The 19,773-nt window shown below is 41.7% G+C and overlaps 1 protein-coding gene across 7 annotated transcripts in view; it reads left to right on the top strand.

The window, feature by feature from the left end:
* LY96 (lymphocyte antigen 96) overlaps positions 1-19,773 on the top strand; it is a 112,272-nt gene that overhangs the window by 29,945 nt on the left and 62,554 nt on the right. For 3 of the 7 annotated variants that reach the window (XM_011744472.3, XM_071067405.1, XM_071067408.1), the window contains 2 exons: positions 5,630-5,682; positions 7,777-7,898. In XM_011744472.3, coding sequence (XP_011742774.1) covers positions 5,630-5,682; positions 7,777-7,875 — 152 coding nt within the window. In that variant the 3' untranslated portion in view covers positions 7,876-7,898. Of the gene's footprint in view, positions 1-5,629; positions 5,683-7,776; positions 7,899-9,469; positions 12,616-19,773 lie in introns of those variants that run through there. The other 4 variants (XR_011606359.1, XM_071067406.1, XM_071067407.1 and 1 more) reach the window with 3 other exon arrangements.

The following is a 19,773-nucleotide window of genomic DNA, read 5'->3' as shown; positions in this document are numbered from 1 at the left end:
ATTTTTGCAATCTACCCATCTGACAAAGGGCTAATATCCAGAATCTACAAAGAACTTAAACACATTTACAAGAAAAAAATCAAACAACCCCATCAAAAAGTGGGTGAAGGATATGAATAGACACTTTTCAAAAGAAGACATTTATACAGCTAACAGACACATGAAAAAATGCTCATCATCACTGGTCATCAGAGAAATGCAAATAAAAACCACAATGAGATACCATCTCACACCAGTTAGAATGGCGATCATTAAAAAGTCAGGAAACAGCAGATGCTGGAGAGGATGTGGAGAGATAGGAACACTTTTACACTGTTGGTGGGAGTTAAACTAGTTCAACCATTGTGGAAGACAGTGTGGCGATTCCTTAAGATCTAGAACTAGAAATACCATTTGACCCAGCCATACTATTACTGGGTACATACCCAAAGGATTATAAATCATGCTGCTATAAAGACACGTGCACACGTATGTTTATTGCAGCACTATTCACAATAGCAAAGACTTGGAACCAACCCAAATATCCATCAATGATAGACTGGGTTAAGAAAATGTGGCACATATACAACATGGAATACTATGCAGCCATAAAAAGGAGGTTTATGTCCTTTGTAGGGACATGGATGATGCTGGAAACCATCATTCTGAGGAAACTATTACAAGGACAGAAAACCAAACACTGCATGTTCTCACTGATAGGTGGGAACTGAACGATGAGAACACTTGGACACAGGAAGGGGAACATCACACACTGGGGCCTGTCATGGGGTGGGAGGGATGGGGGAGGGATAGTATTAGGAGAAATACCTAATGTAAATGATGAATTAATTGGTGCAGCAAACCAACATGGCACATGTATACATATGTAACAAATCTGCACGTTGTGCACATGTACCCCAGAACTTAAAGTATAATAAAAAAGAAAAGAAAAGAATGGAAGGTATGAGCAAGATATGAGCTTTCTGGGCAGGTGCAGTGGCTCACGCCTATAATCCCAGCACTTCGGGAGGCCGAGGCGAGCGGATCACCTGAGGTCAGGAGTTCCAGACCAGCCTGGCCAACACGGTGAAACCCAGTCTCTACTAAAAATACAAAAGTAGACGGGTGTGGTAGCACATGTTTGTAATCCCAGCTACCCGGGAGGCTGAGGAAGGAGAATCACTTGAATGAAGGCAGACATTGTAGTGAGCCAAGATCCCACCACTGCACTCCAGCCTGGGCTACACAGTGAGACTCCAGTCTCAAAAAAAGAAAAACAAAAAAACAGCTTTCTAAGACAGACAAAACAATTGAAAAAGAGGTCTATCCAACAGAGGAGGTTAGAACTCCGTCTGTCTACCTGACCTGCTAAGTGTTAAGACAGTCTCCCTAAATAGAAAACTAGGGGTTGTTCTTTTTTTTTTTGAAACAGAGTCTCGTCCTGTTGCCTAGGCTGGAATGCAATGGTACAATCTCGGCTCACTGCAACCTCTGCCTCCCTGGTTCAAGCGATTCTCCTGCCCCAGCCTCCCCAGTAGCTGGGATTACAGGTGTGTGCCACCACGCCCAACAAATTTTTTGTATGTTTAATAGAGATAGGATTTCACCATGTTGGCCAGACTGGTCTCGAACTTCTGACCTCATGATCCACCCGCTTCGGCCTCCCAAAGTGCTGGGATTATAGGCGTGAGCCACCACACCTGGTCTAGGGGTTGTTCTTAATTTCTTTCTCAAATCCTCAAGTCTCATCCATCTTCCTCCCCCACCCCTTCCACAAAGTTGACAGAGTTGGCTTCATGACCAGAGCCCAGGGCCCCATATACAGAAGGGCCCTGTGCTTGGGGTTTAATGCCCTGTGATCACAATCTTGAAATTCTTAATAATTTTATTTTCGAGTGTGTGTTTTGTGTAAGTGAAATCTAATGAGACGATGGGGTATGAAACCACCTTCCCTGGACTGGTTCTTGGTTCTCGCTGCCCACTTCCCTGCTGGCACCCTGGGATCCTCTCCCCTCTTCTGTCCAGTGCCACCTGCTAACCTCTGCTCCTGGTGAAATCCTGGCCACAGGGAGGGTCAGGATCTGGTGTGGGTGCCCTGCAGTATCTTGCGTGGGCATGACAGTGGCTGCCCTACCTTGGCTGGCAGCACCATGGCCCTGTTCAGCAGCTAACTAGTTGGGCACACCATCCCCTGTCCCACCCCAAAACAGGTAGTGTGTGGAGGTATTGCATGGAGATTGCAGTGCATTGAGAGTCACTGTTGAATAGCAGGCCTGTGGGAAAGAAAGGTACTTGCTTGGACTTCCTGCCCCTCACTGGCGCATGGGGCATCTGGCAGTTTGTGGAAGGAGGACCCTGACAGGCAGCTCTCAGGCCGAAGCTTGCACAGGAGCCCCCAATCGTGGAGGAGCCCCTGGGTGTTTCTACACTCACCTGTGCTGCTTGCTGAGGGGGCGTTCCCTCAGGCTGTTCCATGCCTTGGGGACCTTCTCTTTCTCCGTTCAAACTTCCTGCCTCTGACTTGCATTAGTTTCCTCTGGCTGGCTCCGCTCGAGGCACCCCCTGGGGATAAGCAGGGAAAGACAAATTGTGTAATTTCAGTGATTCTACCTTGAAGTTAAACGCTTTGATATTTGCATTTAAAACTGGCATTGTATTATAAGAAGATGAATACTGAAATTCATACTAATAGTTTAAAATGTTCTCTTTATTACAAATGATATTAAATTGCAATAAAAACATTATGGCAAGTCTAGAGAGAGAAACACATAGAAGAAGGGCAAAGTTTTATGTTCTAGTAACTTTAACAGGTTTCCCCTATCTTTTGAATAAGCAGCCTCATATCGTCATTTTGTGCTGGGCCTTGCAAATTACGGATTTAATTATATAATGATGTATTGCATTACTTTTCATGGCAAAAACTGCAATTACTTTTACACCAACCTAATAGTTGGTCCTGAAGCTGGGTACTGAGAATTAGATACTAGGAGCCAGATTCAAAAATGTCCAAAGCAAAACCCCTGTCCTCATGGAAATTACAGACTAGTGGAGAAAACAAGATCCTAATGAAGTAATAAAATAAAAAAAAAGGAGAAAAATGAAATATGATTCAATTTGTGAAAAATATTCTCAAAGAAACTAGCAAGTTAATAAGATAGAGCCTATTATTGTTATTATATAATATATATATATATAACTAATATATTAATGCATTAATATTCACAAGGTATGAATATGTTATTATTCACAAGATGCCATTGGAAGGAGGGTCTAGAAGCGAGAAAGAATAATATTAAATGTTATAAGTAACATTTAGTGGTAATAATATTTAATAAATGCTGTGTCCCAGGCATTGTTCTTAGCACTTAACATGTATTAACTGGTATAGCCCTTGTGATAATTCTATGAGATACGTGTTATCACCCATCACTGTTTTACTGAGCCATAGAAAAATTAAGTGACTGGTCCGAAGTTACACACCAAGTAGAGGAGCTGAGATTCAAACCCAAGCAGTTCTGGCCCCAGGGCCATCACTCTTACGAAGATGTTATATTTATCCTTACTGCACCTTTCCCATTGCATATTGTATTTGGAATGGTTTCTTCTTATTATTTTGGGGGTCTTTTTTTGTTTTTTTAAAATTTTAATTTTAATTTAATATTTATTTATTTATTTATTTTGAGACAAGGTCTCCCTGTCACCCAGGCTGGAGTGAAGTGGTACAAACACAGCTCACTGTAGCCTCTACCTACTGGGCTCAAGTGATCCTCCCACCCCAGCCTCTCAAGTAACTGGGATTACAGGCACACGCCACCATACCCATCTTTCTTTTTTATATTTTGTACAGATAAGGATCAACCATGTTGCCCAGGCTGGTCTTGAACTTCTGAGTTCAAGGGATCTACCCTCTTCAGCCTCCCAAAGTGTTGTGATTACAGGCGTGAGCCACCGCTCACAGCTGGAATGGTTTCTTAAATATCTATATCTTCAATAGATTTTAGCTCTTTGAGAGAAGAGACAGAGTTGTACTACCATTGTCTTCCCAGGCCCTGGTGGGTAGTAGGCTTTCAATAAGTAGTTGTTGAATTGTTAAGTTTTGAATTGGATTGGCCTTGAATGAAAGATCATAAGATTATGAAGACATGATCACTTTACCAAGCAGAAGAAACACCTCAGGTATCAACTCCTTTAGTAAGGATACACCTGCCTAGGTGTGTTGGCTCATGTCTGTAATCCCAGCACTTTGGAAGGCCGAGGTGGGCAGATCACCTGAGGTCAGGAGTTCAAAACCAGCCTGGCCAACACAGAGAAACTCCGTCTCTACTAAAAATACAAAAATTAGCCAGGTGTAGTGGTGGGTGCCTGTAATCTCAGCTACTGGGGAGGCTGAGGCAGGAGAATGGCGTGAACCTGGAAGGTGGAGCTTGTAGTGAGCCAAGATCGCGCCACTGCACTCCAGCCTGGGCGACAGAGCGAGATTCTGTCTCAAAACAAAACAAAAATAATAATAATAATAATACACCCTTTATTTGCTTTAAAGAAAAAGCAAAAAGAAAAGAAAAAACAGTTGGGTGCAGTGGCTCATGCCTATAATCCCAGCACTTTGGAAGGCTGAGGTGGGCGGATAGCCTGAAGTTGGGAGTTTGAGACCAGCCTGGTCAGCATGGTGAAACCCCGTGTCTACTAAAAATACAAAAATTAATCGGGCGTGGTGGCAGGTGCCTGTAATCTCAGCTACTCAGGAAGCTGAGGCAGGAGAATCTCTTGAACCCGTAAGGCAGAGGTTGCAGCGAGCAGAGATCACACCATTGTACTCCAGCCTGGGCAACAGAGTGAGACTCCATCTCAAAACAAACAAACAAACAAAAACAAAAAAAGGATACACCCAGAAGTAAATAAATAAATGCTTATTTGTGAGACTAGAAGTATACATGCAGACATTATTTATTTACTTCTGAGAACAATATTATAGTTTTCGATTTAACTATTTATATTAAAAATATTTTTGGCCACTGTTTCTTTTGTTTGAGATTCAAAACATGTATTTCCATCTTTACCCCATCACATCACATTCACTACTTTGTTCTGACTAGAACAGTAGGGTGTGGATTTTCCTGCATTTTTGACTCTGTGCTCCACAGCTTGTGTGGGGCCAGGCCCATGGCTATGCACTTAAACAGAAGCTAACGTGAGCTTCTCAGTGGTGTAATTGGGAGGCGCTTCAGTATTCTGGCTGCCTCCAAAATATCTCATGTGTCTTTGGAAAGATTATTCTCTATTCTACTCAGCTTAATGTGCATCAATGTCTCTGAAAACTAGTTTAAAATACACATGTGTAACTTGGTCTGACACATATTAGCACTAGCTTGTTCATCGTTTATTCATTATTGAGACCAGCAGATCTTAACAGTCTGTGTCCCCTAAGGGATAAGATAGGGGCAGGTGTACAGAGAGGCTGTAGGGGCAGGGAAAGGAAGCCACAGGAGAATAGTAGCCAGGGTAAAAAAGGTTCATTATTTTTCTACAGTTTTGCTTGGGACTGCCTCTGTCAGTAGTTAAGTGTATGCCATAAAGGTGTACTCTATGCTACCAAGGAAAAATTCACCTAACCGTGACCAATAACGTCTTGTATTTTATATTTTGTTTGCAGAGACTGTGAATACAACAGTATCATTCTCCTTCAAGGGAATAAAATTTTCTAAGGTATTGTTCAATATTTATTTTGTATTGTCTAACCTTTAGCAGTAATAGACATGTTAAGCATTTGAAACAAGCAATTCACAACTTCTTCCTTTTTTTTTGAAATGGGATCTCAGTCTGTCACCCAGACTGGAGTGCAGTGGCACAATCTCTGCTCACTGCAACCTCCACCTACTAACCCCCACCCCAAGCAATCCTCATGCCTTTGCCTCCTGACTAGCTGGGACTACAGGTGCGTGCCACAATGCCAGCTAACATTTTGTATTTTTGGAAGAGATGCAGTTTCACCATGTTGCTCAGGTTGGTCTTGAACTCCTGAGCTCAAGCAATCCACTCCGCTTAGCCTCCCAAAGTGCTGGGATTACAGGTGTGGGCAGCTATGCCCAGCTGACAATTTCATGAATAGCAATTCAAGATTAAGATGTTCAAGGTTTTTTCCTTCACTTTTATTTAGAATTAGCTTTTTTTTTTTTTTTTTTTGACTGAATCTTGCTCTGTTGCCCAGGCTGGAGTGAAGTGTGTTCTGGGCTCACTGCAACTTCCGCCTCCCAAGTTCAGGTGATTTTGTGCCTCAGTCACCCAAGTAGCTGGGATTACAGGCACATGCCACCATGCCCAGCTAATTTTTTAATTTTTAGTAGAGATGGGGTTTCACCATGTTGCCTAGGCTGGTCTCAGACTCCTGGCCTCATGTGATCCACCCACCTCTGTTCCTGGACCAAACTGAGGGTCAGGCTGCCATTTCTTGCAGCCCAATAACAAGATGCAGATGAACTGGGGAGGAAGAGAGTTTTCATTTCTGTAACTGGTTACAGGGAGAAGGTCTGGAAATTATTGTCAGACCAACTCAAAATTACAAATCTTTCAGAGTTTATATTCATTCTAAGGAATATGTCTATGTGTAAGTGTGCATTCATCTGAAGACACAAGTGATTAACTTCTTTTAATCTATGACTAAGGTCTGAGTCCTGAAGACCTTCGTCTGGAGCCTCAATAACTTTACTTAATCTAAATGGGTCTGGGTGCTGGGGGGATTACCTTTATCTTGTCTCCTGCTAAATCATGGAGGTTTGAGGAGTTCCTTCAGACCCCCAATAAACTTGGTTGTGGAAACCTGGGGCACAATAAAACTTGATTAATCCTAAATGGGTCCTATTAAGAATTTCTCAGTTATTTTGTCATGCTTTAAGGCCCAGGAAAGGCCTGGCCAAAACTCCTGATGGGCTTTTCTTACATCCCATCCTTTGTATAAGGGCACTGGCTTTCAATATTTAACTTAACCACTTGGTCAGTACTGAAACAGTTGTTAGCGAGACCTGGCCTTGGCCTCCGGAAGTGCTGGGATTATAGGTGTGAGCCACCGCGCACAGCCTTAGTATTAGGTCTTTTGGTATTTTTTCTTTCTGTAGACTATGGAAAAATTGCACAAAAGATAGCATTTTTTTCCACTTCATTTTTTTCCCTTTAACATACATGGGCAAGAGTAATTTGAATGCAAGAGCTCATTACTAATCTGTTGAACAGTCTTCAGATGAAAGCACTGAATGACCACTGTGTATAAGCCAGTAAATCTCTATAACTATTCATGTAATATACTAGATATAATGTGAACATTGTTTAGGAGAATAAAAATCATGTAAATTACAGACTTATTTTGTTCAAGATTTTCTTGGGAACTTAGCCTGGTCATCCATGCCTTTGTAAAAATAATTGCTGCTTCGATGAATAATACCATTGTGATTTTAGATGTTTGCATGATGTATCTAGTAATGAAAATTTATGCATTTTACTTTTGGTGACCATTTTAAAATAAAATGTAATAATGCATATTCTTTCATTATTTTGTTATAAACTAATATCTAATATTTCAAAACCTCTTAGGTTAGTTTTTAAAAATAACATAATTTTATAATTGGGAAATAAATGGGCTTATGCTCATCTAATTCAAAGACATGGAAAATTTTGTCTCATTGGAAAACTAATAAAATCAATCCAATTTAAATGGCTTTCTGCTAGTAAGAGAAAGTTCTTACAAAGCCTCTGAAATAGTAGCATCTAACATTTTGTATTACTTGTATTTCTTATACTTCATTTTAGGGAAAATACAAATGTGTTGTTGAAGCTATTTCTGGGAGTCCAGAAGAAATGCTCTTTTGCTTGGAGTTTGACATCATACACCAACCTAATTCAAATTAGAATAAATTGAGTATATAAACAAATTTTTTGAAGGTATTGTTCCTGTTTTAAGGGTACCCAGGATTTGTTTTAATCAGATATGGTAGGATAGGAAGACACAGAAATGACTGTCATGAAGAAAGAAGCTTATCCTCACAGATCTCTAGAAAACGGAGGCGTGGTGCACCATGCAGAGCCACTTGGGGAAGCACCAGAGTCTGTGAGAACGTGGAGGGAGGGGGAAAATGTGGGCAAGAGTGTTTATTGTGTTTTCCATAGGAAGCAATGGGCAAGGTAGGGTAAGTAATTGATATGGTTTGGCTGTGTCCCCATCCAAATCTCATCTTGAATTGTAGTTCCCATAATCCTCACGTGTTGTGGGGGACCCAGTGGGAGGTAATTGAATCATGGGGGCGGTTACCTCCATGCTGTTCTCATGATAATGAATGAGTTCTCACGAGATCTGATGGTTTTATAAGGAGCTTTCCCCACCCACCCTTTTGCTCTGCACTTCACCTTCCTGCCACCATATGAAGAAGGATGTGTTTGCTTCCCCTTCTGCCATGATTGTTTCCTGAGGCCTCCCCAGCCCTGCGGAGCCATAAGTCAGTTAAACCTCTTTCCTATATTTTATTTATTTTTTTTGAGACGAAGTCTCACTCTGTCACCCAGGCTGGAGTGCAGTGGTGCCATCTCGGCTCACTGCAACCTCTGCCTTCAAGGTTCAAGTGATTCTCCTGCCTCAGCCTCCCAAGTAACTGGGATTACAGGCACCTGCCATCACACTGGCTAATTTTTGTATTTTTAGTAGAGATGGGGTTTCACCATATTGGTCAGGCTGGTCTTGAACTCCTGACCTCAGGTGATCAGCCTCCCAAAGTGCTGAGATTACACATGTGAGCCACTGTGCCCAGCCTAAACCTCTTTCCTTTATAAATTACCCAGTCTTGGGTATTTCTTCATAGTAGCATGAGAATGGACTAATATAGCAGTGTTGACCTAAAAGGAAGAAGCTGAGGCAGAATTAGTGTAAGTAGAGAGTTTACCTGGGCCAAACTTGAGGATTGCATCCTGGGAGCATTACAACTTGAGTTGCCTGAATATATACTCCATAAATTAGCAGCAGTTACAAGAGGGTTTTTAAAGGGAAAGAAGAGGGAGTTTCTGAGTTGTTTACCAAGAATTTACATTAAAAATGCTGGGTGCAGTGGCTCACGCTTGTAATCCCAGCACTTTGGGAGGCTGAGGTGGGCAGATCACCTGAGGTCAGGAGTTCGAGACCAGCCTGGCCAACATGGCGAAATCCTGTCTCTACTAAAAATACAGAAATTAGCTGGACCTGGTGGCATGCGCCTGTAATCCTGGCTACTCGGAAGGCTGAGGCAGGAGAATCGCTTGAACCTGGGAAGTGGAGGTTGTAGTGAGCCAAGATCATGTCACTGCACTCCAGCCTGGCGACAGAGGTGTTTTTGGTGATGTTTATAGAAACAAAAGGATGGGGTCTTTTCTGCTTGGAGACCCCTCTCTCTATATAGAGAAAGCTGTTTCTCTTTCTCTTCTCTTCTGCCTATTAAACCTCCACTCCTAAACTCCTCATGTGTATTTGTGTCCTAAGTTTTCCTAGTGCAAGATGACAAACTCTGTTGCGGGAGGGAAGTCAGGGACACCGAATGGAGGGACTGGCTGAAGCTGTGGCAGAAGAACATAAATTGTGAAGATTTCATGGACATTAATCAGCTCCCAAAATTAATACTTTTATAATTTCTTATGCCTGTCTTTACTGCAATCTCTGAACATAAATTGTGAAGATTTCATGGAGATTTATCACTTCCCCAATTGATACTCTTATAATTTCCTATGCCTGTCTTTACTTTAATCTCTTAATCTCGTCATCTTTGTAAACTGAGGATGTATGTCACCTCAGGACCCTGTTATGATTGTGTTAACTGTACAAATTGTAAAACGTGTGTTTGAACAATATGAAATCAGTGCACCCTGAAAAGGAACAGAATAACAGCGATTTTCAGGGAACAAGGAAAGATAACCATAAGGTCTGACTGCCTGAAGGGTTGGGCAGAATAGAGTCATATTTTTCTTCTTGCAGAAAGCCCATAGACAGATGTGCATGTAGGAGAAATATCACTGAATTCTTTTTCCAGTAAGGAATAGCCCTGGGGAAGGAATGCCTTCCTGGGGGTAGGTCTATAGACAGCCTCTCTGGGAGTGTCTGTCTTATGCAGTTGAGATAAGGACTGAAATACACCCTGGTCTCCTACAGTGCCCTCAGGCTTACTAGGATTGGGAAATTCCAGCCTGGTAAATTCTAGTCAGACCAGTAGTCTGCTCTCGAACACTGTTTTCTGTTAAGATGTTTATCAAGACACTGTGTCCACAGCGGGACATAGAACCTCATCAGTAATTCTAATTTTGCCTTGCCTTGCAATCTTAATTGTCCTTTGAAGCATGTGATCTTTGTGACTTACTCTCTGTTTGTACACTCCCTCCCCTTCTAAAATCCCTAATAAAAACTTGCTGGTTTCATGGCTCAAGGGAACCATCATGGTCCTACCAATATGTGATGGTACCCCTGGAGGCCCAATTGTAAAATTTCTCTCTTGTGCTCTTTCTCTCTATTTCTCAGACCGGCCGACCCTTAAGGAAAATAGAAAAGAACCTATATTGAAATATTGGGGGCTGGTTCCCCTGATAAAACCCTGGGTTTATACTCCAGACAACATAGCAGCTTCATATTGGAGGTTCATCTGGGATACCAAGGTACAACATTCATTGAAACGGTGAGCAGAGGAGCAGATTCCAACTCTGTCCTTTCATTTCAAGGCTCTCAGTCTCCATTTAAGAACCAAATCAAACCAACTACTGGGCTACCTTCAGCCATTTAGAAAAAATTAGCATGGCTGCCAGCCTCATAAGACTTGGAGGACAGGCTTTCTGGAGAGAACATGGAGAATTCCCCTGTACCCATGGGTTGCTGGGCATATTGGTCCTGTTTGAACCAGCTTACTTTCAGAGAGGACTTAGCTGTTGCATGGGGCTGGAAGAGGTTTTGGAGCAACTGAGGATTTCTGGCTGGAGCTACCACCCGGTGTTATCCAAAGGCTTCTGGAGTGACCCTAGCTTCTGACCACCTGATGGGGTGTCGGTAACAGGATCTCCACTTTTCCTATCATAATTTCCTCCTTTCCTGTCCACAACTACCATGTCTCTCATCCTCTCTGTAAAATGTGGAGTATATGCCTCCTGCTGGTCTTTTCCACTTGGAGACCATTTCTCTTTCTTTTCTCTTCTGCCTATTAAACCTCTGCTCCAAAAAAGAACAAAAAACAAAAAGACACAAGGATGTGTTTTTTTGCTAAAGAAAATGTAATTTTGCTGGGTGCAGTGGCTCACGCCTGTAATCCCAGCACTTTGGGAGGCCGAGGTGGGCGGATCACAAGATCAGGAGTTCAAGACTAGCCTGGTCAGTATGTTAAAACTCCCTTTCTACTAAAAATACAAAAATTAGCCTGGCGTGGTGGTGGGCACCTACAGTCCCAGCTACTCAGGAGGCTGAGGCAAGAGAATTGCTTGAACCCAGGAGGTGGAGGTTGCGGTGAGCCGAGATTGTGCCACTACTGCACTCCAGCCTGGGCGACAGAGTGAGACTCCATCTCAAAAAAAAAAAAAAGTAATTTTTTTTTTTAGTTAAGTGACTAAGAATTGCTTTAGAGTAAAGGAAAAATTATACAGATAAAACTAAATGGATAAAGAGAAAAATTAAGCTCAGGCAACAAAGTTGCCTCTGAGACCTGTGGTTACCAAGAAGACAGTCAATGTGGAGGAAGGGCGAAATGAAGTAACCATTAAAACAAGAGGGTAGCCAGTCATGGTGGCTTCTGCCTGTAATCGCACCACTTTGGGAGGCTGAGGTGGGTGGGTCACCTGAGGTCAGGAGTTCCAGACTAGCCTGGCCAAAATGGTGAAACCCTTGTCTCTACTAAAAACACAAAAATTAGCTGGGAGTGGTGGCACGCACCTATAATCCCAGTACTTTGGATGCTGTGGTGTGAGAATCTCTTGCACCTGGGAGGTGGAGGTTGCAGTGAGCTGAAATTGTGCCACTGCACTCCAGCAAGGGTGGCAGGGCAAGATCCTGTCTCAAAAAACAAAATCAAAACAAAGCAAAAAAAAACAGCCAACCAACCAAACAAAAAACCCAAAAAGCCACAGGGTGTTATGTAAAGGAATTGTTCCATTTTGTAGATTGGTATCATCATCTCCCTGAGAAACCTTTACTACAATTAAGGGAGGAGACCACCCGTCATACTGTCTTATGCCCAATTTCTGCCTCCAAATGAAGAAGAAGTAAAAACTAAAAGGCAGAAATGAAATCCACAAGCAGACAGCCCGGCACTGAGCACTGGCCTTGGTAGCTAAAGATCAACCCCTGACCGATTCCAGACATTGTATAGAAAAGCACTGTGAAATTCCCTGTACTGTTCTGTTCTGTTCTGATTACTGGTGCATGCAGCCCCCAGTCACGTACCCTCTGCTTGCTCAATCAATCACGACCCTCTCATGCGGACCCCCCTAGAGTTGTAAGCCCTTAAAAGGGACAGGAATTGCTCACTCAGGGAGCTCGGTTTTTGGAGACGTGAGTCTGCCGACGCACCCAGCTGAATAAAGCCCTTTCCTTCTACAACTCGGTGTCTGAGGGGTTCTTGTCTGCGGCTCATCCTGCTACACAAAAAATTGTAAAAATAACTACTTTAAGGATAGAATCATTAATTTTAAATGCTACAGAATGAAAGAGCTTGCTTGGGTTGATGCAGGACCCACAGCTCACGATTAAACAATTGCTGGTGAATGTATGTGATCGAAATACACAGGAGGTGATTCCTGAGAGAACAACAAGCCTAGTGTTCATCCTGAGAAGGAGATTGCCCAACTCTCCCTATAAAATGCCAAGTGGAACACCCCAGATGAAGCAGTTGGTATGCTTCATATGCAAGCCATGTGGGACTGGCTTCATGGTGACCCGAATATTCTCCAACAACAATTTCTATTACCCACGTCATGGTAAATTGTGGGGTTTAGGGAGCCCTTTTTACATGGGCACCCTGGGTGACATTACTCCGGCAGCATCATAGGACTATGTGAGAAGCCTTATCAAATTTGCTGTCTCTTGTGGGTCTTACAGATGCTTAATAAAATATCAGGGGCAATTAACGAAAAAAAAAAAAAAAAAGACAGGAAAAGAGAAAGGGAGTAAAAGAGCTCACCCCAGAAGGGTGATACAAATTTTTGGATGGTTATTAAGAAATGAAATAAATAAAATGAAAATTTAGGGAGTTAAAACAAAGGCCTTTAAAACACTACTTGCTCCAGATTGGAAAATTTAAGAAAATTCCAAAGACAATGGTTATAATGAGAATGCTACGTTGCCTGTGGCAATAATGGGGCAAATTAAGATAAAGATTGACAAAAGGGACTGAGTGCCTTGGCCCAACCCCTGCTGGGGACCCATATCCTTTTGACATAGGATCTTGCTACCTGAGGAATGCAAGGAGGAGAATACTCGAGCAGAGGGCCTCTTTTTCCCCTAAGACTGATTCTAACTAAGTAGGAGCTGCTAGATTCTGCAAAGCCTGACAGACAGCTCCCATCTAACCAGAACTGTTTCACTTGTGAACTTCCAAGGTGAACAAAGGACATCGTGTTTGGAAGGCTGCTGCTGTGGTTAAAGAGGAGTCAAGCAAATCTTTTTCTTTTGAATTATTTATAGTTTAGAGCAATTAAGTGAAGAATGTTTTTGTGAGCAAGTTTACTTTCTCTCTGAGCTCTCCAGAATTCAGAAACTGTTCATGAGTATTCTGATTTTATGACAATATAGTTATTTGGATAAGTTTAGTAAGATTCATTTCTTTCAAAACAGGACAATCGGAGACACTGTTTTTTTTTTTCCCCCCCCAGGGCTTAGACTAGAATAACATATTTTGAGGCAAAGTTCCAGCAAAGCCAACTTAAAAGGAGCCTATGTGGCCAATTAATTCTTGCTGCACTTTATGTGAATAATCAGGCCAAGTATAATAAGCCTAAAACTTATTTTGCACATAAATTGGTCTTACTATAATTTCTCTTTAGGCTGGGTGCAGTGGCTCACACCTGTAATCCCAGCCCTTTGGGAAGCCAAGGTGGGTGGATCACTTGAGGCCAGAAGTTTCATCAGCCTGGCCAACATGGAGAAACCTTGTCTCTACTAGAAAATACAAAAATTAGCCAGGTGAGGTGTGCACGCCTGTAACCCCAGCTACTCAGGAGGCTGAGGCATGAGAATTGTTTGAGCCTGGGAAATGGAGGTTGCAGTGAGCCAAGATTACACCACTGCACTCCAGCCTGGGCGATAAAGTGAGACTCTCTGATTTAAAAAAAAAAAAAATTCTTTAATAGAAAAGGAGAACTAGAGAAAGAGGTCATTTCAAAGGAGAAGTGTAACACTTTTTATTAGATTTCAGCCCCAACTTTTTTTTTTGAGTGCAGACTGAATCATGAATTATATAATCCTCTAAAGAGTGCCAGGTTAGCGTTTTTCTTCGTATTTTTAGTTGGTGCCCTAATGGAATAGGTTCCTTTTTCTATTCTGACACACAAATACTCTTTTGATTTTCAAAAATACTGTTATTTATTTTTCCTTGTTTTACCTCCAAGGAAACCAGAATCATGGTATTCTGAAGAGTAGAGATGCGAATCTCCCTCATTTGGCATCACACTGGCTCCAATTTGCTTTTCACTGAAAATGCCCTGCTGCTAAGACTATACAAACACCGTCCCTCTAGGCCCGGAGACTGTCATGGAAGAGGTGAGCATATGAGACTGTAAGGGCCAGTTTTCAGGGATAGAATTAAGTCAAGGTCAGACCCTCCAAATCAAGGATGGGTACAAAGATGCCTAAACAGCCAGTAAAACAAGGGACTTTGCCTTCTGAGCTGTTATGTGGCACCTTTTCTAATTCCCGTAGAATTAAAGGAAGATAATTACAGACAGGATAAAGATACCTTGTGACAAAGCCTCCTGGGTACAAAATTCCCAGTTATGAGTTGTGAAGATAGATATATATTTAAAAACTTTTTGTTTCGGAACAATGTTTGCATTTTATATAGCTAATTGCTAAAAGTCTGTAACTAAACCTAACATTACTGTAGCTCAAGGCATAGAAGTTAAAGATAGTCAGTTTTGTAACCTTGCCTTCGGCTTTTTGTTTATTGACTTTTTACATAAAAACATTTTTTTTAAGGGATAATGAATGCCTCTCCATGTCTATTCCTATCTGGACATTTAATTGGCTATAAGTCTTTTGACTCTAAGTCCCTTGGCTTAGAGTTCCTTTGACTCTAAGTCCCTTGGCCATACCAAGAGACTGATTTGAGTGGAAACTCCAGTTCTCCTTCATATTAATTAGAGTTCCTTACTGCAGTGCCATGGTCTCAGTCAATTGCAGTGGGCAAGAAGAACATATCAGGCAATCGATTACACATTAAGCTCTCTAAGTAGCTCTGTGGAGTCCCCTCTCACTTAGCTTTGAGGTAGAGCAGGTTTTTACCCAACCCTGTTTCAGTTCTTATGGGGAGGGGTTTGGAAACAGGACTCACAGCATAGCTTTCTCTAAAAACATCCTCCACAAACCCTCTCTCTTAGATTTTTCTCTTGGATTAAAAGATTCTTTGACCTTCTAATGTACTTGATGTGAGGACAGGGTTCAGAGATGTGGAATGGATTATGAGACATGTCATGTTTCCTGCTCTTTTTCTGATGTACACCACATTTCTACTTTAGGGTGGATCTTGATTTGCTAGGTTAGCCATGTGAAGTATTCCCAGGGTATGGTTAATTGGTCTGGTTTGTCACATGACTGAGGTTGGCTCAATCAGAAGGGATGAATTCAAATTCCTTGGTTGTCTCACTAGATGTAAACAAGGAGGAATGTTGCCCACATTTCTGTGGACAATCATCTGATGACCATGAAAGGGAATTAGTGTCTGAATGAAGCTGATACTGTGAACAGAAGAATGGTTAGTCTAAAAAAATAAGAGCCTGGCGTGGTGGGTCACACCTATAAACCCAGCACTTTGGAGGCTGAGGTGGGAGAATTGCTTGAACCCAAGAATTCAAGACCAGCCTGGGCAACATTGTGAGACCCTGTCTCTACAAAAAATAAAATAAAAATTAGCCAAGCATGGCAGCACCTGCCTGTAGTCACAGCTACTCAGGAGGCTGAGGTGAGATGATAGCTTGATCCCAGAAGTTTGAAGCTTCAGTGAGCTGAGATTGCACCATTGCACACCAGCCAGGGCAACAGAGTGAGACTCTGTTTCAAAAATAAAATTTAAAATAATTTTTAAAAATTAAAAAAATAATAACTCAAATTGCAGATACTGTGGGGTCATTGAATCACCCAAGCCTGGGCTTTGCCATACTTCTGGACTTTCTGGTTATTGCTTTAGTGAGTTGGAGTCAGAATTTTATTATCTGCACCTGAGAGCATTCTAGTTGATTCCCAGCTAAATTGTCTTACCATTCCCTTCTGAGTTTTCCCATTGCTTTCAGCCCTTCTCTTGCTAATGGTTGCAGGGTAACTTATCCATTAGGTAGAGTAAGCACAATGCCGACAGTCCTCAAAAATGTTTTGTTTCAAAAAAATTTTATTTTTTAATTCTTGTGGGTATGTGGTAGGTATATATATTTAATGTTTACATGAGAAATTTTTTAAATCAAAATAGACTTCCAAGAATACATAAGGTATTTTGACACAGATATGCAATGTGTAATAATCACATCAGGGTAAATGGGGTATACATCAGCTCAATCATTCATCCTTTTTGTTACAAACAATCCAATTATACTTTTTTTGTCATTTTAAAATATACAATTAAATTATTTTTTATTATCGTCACTTTGCTGTGCTACCAAATATTAGGTATTATTCATCTTTTAAACTATTTTTTTTGTACCCATTAACCAACCCCATTCCTCTGTGCCACCCCCTGTTCCCAGCCTCTGGTAACCGTCCTACTCTCTATCTCCATGAGTTCAATTGTTTTAATTTTAGCTCCCATAAATAAGTGAGGACATGTGAAGTTTGTCTTTCTGTGCCTAGATTATTTCAATTAGCATAACGACCTCCAGTTCCATTCATGTTTTTGCAAATAATAGGATCTTGCTCTTGCTCTTATTTTTTTATTTTTAATTTAATTTAATTTTTACATAGAGATGGGGTCTTACTACATTGACCAGGCTGGTCTCGATCTGTTGGCCTCAAGGGAGGCCCACTGTCTCAGCTTCCCAAAGTGCTGGGATTATAGGCATGAGCCAGTGCACCCAGACTCTCATTCTTTTTTGTGGCTAAATAGTATTCTATTGTGTAAATGGACCACATTTTCTTTATCCATTCATCTGTTGATGGACATTTATGTTGCTTTCAAATCTTGGCTATTGTGAATAGTGCTGCAATAAACATGGGCATGCAGATATCTTTTTGATATACTGATTTCCTTTCTTTTGGATAATCCAGTGGGATTGCTGGATTATACGGTAGCTCTATTTTCAGTTTTTGGAGGAAACTCGAAGCTGTTCTCCACAGTGGTTATACTAATTTACATTCACACCAACAGTGTATTAAGGTTCTCTTTTCTCTATATCCTTGCCAGCATTTGTTATTGCCTGACATTTAGATAAAAGCCATTTAACTGGGGTGAGATGATATCTCACTGTAGTTTTCATTTGCATTTCTCTGATGATCGATGATGTCGAACACCTTTTCTTTCTTTTTTTTTGAGGCAGAGTTTCACTCTTGTTGCCCAGGCTGGAGCACAATGGCATGATCTCAGCTCACCGCAACCTCCGCCTCCCAGGTTCAAGCAATTCTCCTGCTTCAGCCTCCCTAGTAGCTGGGATTACAGGCATGTGCCACCACGCCCAGCTAATTTTGTATTTTTAGTAAAGACAGGGTTTCTCCATGTTGGTCAGGCTGGTCTTGAACTCCCGACCTCAGGTGATCCACCCACCTCAGCCTCCCAAAGTGCAGGGATTACAGGCATGAGCCACATGCCAGGCCAATCGAACACCTTTTCATATGGCTTGTTTGACATCTGTATGTCTTCTTTTGAGAAATGTCTATTAAAGTCTTTTGCCCATTTAAAAATTAAATTATTAGATTTTTTTTCCCTGTAGAGTTATTTGAGCTCTTTATATATTCTGGTTAGATAGGTAGTTTGCAAATATTTTCTGTCATTCTGTGGGTTGTCTCTTCATTTTGTTGATTGTTTCCTTTGCTGTGCAGATCTTTTTAACTTGATGTGATCCTGTGTAGGGTCCAGCCCTACAGGGCTTAGAGGGTGTTCTCCCCGTGTGTGGAGATGAGAGACTGTAATAAATAAAGACACAAAACAAAGAGATAAAGAGAAAGCAGCTGGGCCCGGGGGACCACTACCGTCAAGACGCAGAGACCGGTAGTGGCCCTGAACGGCTGGGTGTGCTGATATTTATTGCATACAAGACAAGGGGGGCAGGGTAAGGAGGGTGGATATTCTAAGTGATTGATAAGGTGAAGCAAGTCATGTGATCATAGGATGAGGGCCCTTCCCTTTTAGGTAACCAAAGCAGAGAGAGAAGGCAGCATATGTCAGCATTTTCTTCTATGCACTTATAAGAAAGATCAAAGACTTTAAGACTTTCCCTGTTTATTCTACCACCATCTGCTATGAACTTCAAAGAGGAACCAGGAGTACGGGAGGAATATGAAAGTGGACAAGGAGTGTGACCATTGAAGCACAGCACCATGGGGAGGGGTTTAGGCCTCTGGATGACTGTGGGCAGGCCTGGATAATATCCAGAGTCACACAAGAAGCTGGTGGAGCAGAGTATTCCCTGACTCCTCCAAGGAAAGGAGACTCCCTTTTGTGGTCTGCTAAGTAATGGGTGTCTTCCCAGGCACTGGCATTACCGCTTGACCAAGGAGCCCTCAAGTGGCCCTTATGTGGGTGTGACAGAGGGCTCACCTCTTGGCTTCTAGGTCACTTCTCACAACATCTCTTCAGTACTCAACCTGCCAATTATTCCTAGGTTATATTAGTAATGCAATAAAGAGTAATATTAAAAGCTAATGATTGATAATGTCCATGATCATCTCTATATCTAATTTGTATCATAACTATTCTTATTCTAACTATTTTCTTTATTATACCGAAACAGTTTGTGCCTTCAGTCTCTTGCCTTGGCACCTAGGTAATCTTTTGCCCACAATCCTATTTGTCCATTTTTGGTTTGGTTGCCTGTGCTTGTGGGGTATTACTCAAGAAATCTTTGCCTAGACCAGTGTCCTGGAGAGTTTCTTCAATGTTTTCTTGTAGTAGTTTCATAGTATGAGGTCTTAGATTTGTCTTTAATCTATTTTGATTTGATTTGTGTACATAATGAGAGATAGAGGTCTAGTTTCATTCTTCTGCTTATGGATATCCAGTTTTCCCAGCACCATTTATTGAAGAGACTGTTCTTTCCCCATGTATGTTCTTGGTTGCCTTGTCAAAAATCAGTTCACTGTAGATGTATGAATTTATTTCTGGGTTTTCTATTCTGTTCCATTACTCTATGTGTCTGGTTTTTGTTTTTGTTTTTGTTTTTTGATGGAATCTTGCTCTGCTACCCAGGCTGTAGTGCAGTAGCATGATCTCAGCTCACTGCAACCTCCACCTCCTCGGTTCAAGGGATTCTTCTGCCTCAGCCTCCCAAGTAGCTGGGACTACAGGCATGTGCTACCACGCCTGGATAATTTTTTGTATTTTTAGTAGAGACGGGGTTTCACTGTGTTAGCCAGGATGGTCTCGATCTCCTGACCTCATGATCCACCTGCCTTCTTGCAACTTTTCT

Source organism: Macaca nemestrina, chromosome 8 (genome assembly GCF_043159975.1).
Source record: "Macaca nemestrina isolate mMacNem1 chromosome 8, mMacNem.hap1, whole genome shotgun sequence".
NCBI lineage: Eukaryota > Metazoa > Chordata > Mammalia > Primates > Cercopithecidae > Macaca > Macaca nemestrina.
This window is presented reverse-complemented; position numbering and strand designations above follow the sequence as displayed.